The sequence below is a fragment of the Galeopterus variegatus genome, unplaced genomic scaffold (assembly GCF_000696425.1).
Source record: "Galeopterus variegatus unplaced genomic scaffold, G_variegatus-3.0.2 Scaffold310, whole genome shotgun sequence".
Classification (NCBI taxonomy): domain Eukaryota; kingdom Metazoa; phylum Chordata; class Mammalia; order Dermoptera; family Cynocephalidae; genus Galeopterus; species Galeopterus variegatus.
The window spans coordinates 610,727-612,278 of record NW_007726421.1 but is presented as its reverse complement, the minus strand read 5'-3'; the positions used below and the strand labels follow the sequence as shown (position 1 = coordinate 612,278).

Genomic DNA, 1,552 nt, shown 5'->3' with positions numbered 1-1,552 from the left:
ATGATCCCAGTCTTCGATGCTAGTTTAAGAAGAGAGGAACCAATTTAATGCCCGAAATCATCTTACAAACTTGAAGTTTAAATTTTTGTTTGTTTTGCTGAGCAACTGAAAGATATATATGAAGACTGCTTTGGCGGGTGTGTGGGGGGGATACCTGTGGGCATCTCGGTCTCTTGTTGAGTTTCACTTGCTCTTAGCTTCACTAGTCAGTGGTGTATAAAAGTGTAGCAATCTGCTCTCCTGGGATCACACATAGACATTCATCATCCCTCACAATGGCTAGATAATTCCAGATTTAATTGTGAACAGAAAAAAACTGATTTCGTTGACGTTTTGTGATAAGAGGTACAGAGGAAAACTGAAATCACTATAATGGCTTGTCTTGACAGAATGCTTCCACTGCGCTGGAGGAGCCAGCCCACTTCTCTTCTCAAGGAGGGGTGTTGCATTTTAAACATGTGGTGGTTGTTATTTGCTGTAGTTTTTTTTAAAGGTAGGAAATATTCTTTGGGCTGAGTTTAATGCTGCTCAGCATGAAACACGTGATGTGGAACAAAGCCTGCAGACTGTGACTAATTGACATGCACTGGGCTAATGAGAAGACAGAATGTCTCTAATCAGCAGCAGAACAAACACTCACAAAGGGTCTCCTTCCCTCCTAGGACTTCCTTCGCCGGGCATCTGGCTGGGATTCTTGTTGGACTAATGTACACTCACGGGCCTCTGAAGAAAATCATGGAAACATGTGCAGGTACAGAACAAAATGCCTCTGGCATGACAACAAGTTGGGAGTTCATCTTATTTTAATGTGAACAGAAGCAACCCCAAGTTTCCCTGTGGTTCAGCTTAGGAATTCCCTAACAATGCTTGTTTTTCTTTGTAAGCCAAGAGGTAAAGCAACCATTGCAGTTCCTCACATCGACCCACAAAAGACGATGCAAACCCAAATTTTAAAATTGAGGCTTTCTTAAAGGAACAAATATTGGTATATATTTATACCCTCAGCCTTAAAGCTACTCACAGAAAAGTCTGCTTTCCTCAAAAATTCAGAGAACTAAAGTGGGCTTAAAATAATGCGTTCTTCTATGATATTCCATGAATTACTATATGTTCAAGGCACAGTAAAAAAGAAAAAGCAAACCTGGACTGAAGTGCAAGGCCAGTATTTTAAAGAATTCAGAATGACCACTGTGTCTTTGGTGGGCAAGACATATTCATGCATGGCCAAGCCAATCTATTACTGCTTAAATCTTGGATCCTACCTTTTTTTTTTCCTGCATATTTTTTCTTTGTTTTTCCCTTCAAATTGATGCTCAATGAAAATATTTTATTTAGAAATATATGCATTTTTTAGGGCCGGCCCGGTGGCGCACTGCTATAGTGCGCCGCTTGGGAAGCGCGGTGGCACTCCCGCCGAGGGTTCGGATCCCACATACAGACCGGCCGCTCACTGGCTGAGTGAGGGGCGGGAGCAACGCCAAGGGTTGCGATCCGTGGCCGGTCCCGGTCTGGTACGGGCGTGACACTGAGGGTTGCGATCCGTTGCCGGTCA

General features: G+C 43.3%; 1 protein-coding gene across 2 annotated transcripts in view; it reads left to right on the top strand.

Moving 5' to 3' along the window:
• Positions 1 to 1,552, top strand: part of RHBDD1 (rhomboid domain containing 1) — a 127,010-nt gene that overhangs the window by 51,048 nt on the left and 74,410 nt on the right. For both annotated transcript variants that reach the window (XM_008567335.1, XM_008567334.1), the window contains exon 3: positions 663 to 751. In XM_008567335.1, coding sequence (XP_008565557.1) covers positions 663 to 751 — 89 coding nt within the window. The remainder of the gene's footprint in view (positions 1 to 662; positions 752 to 1,552) is intronic.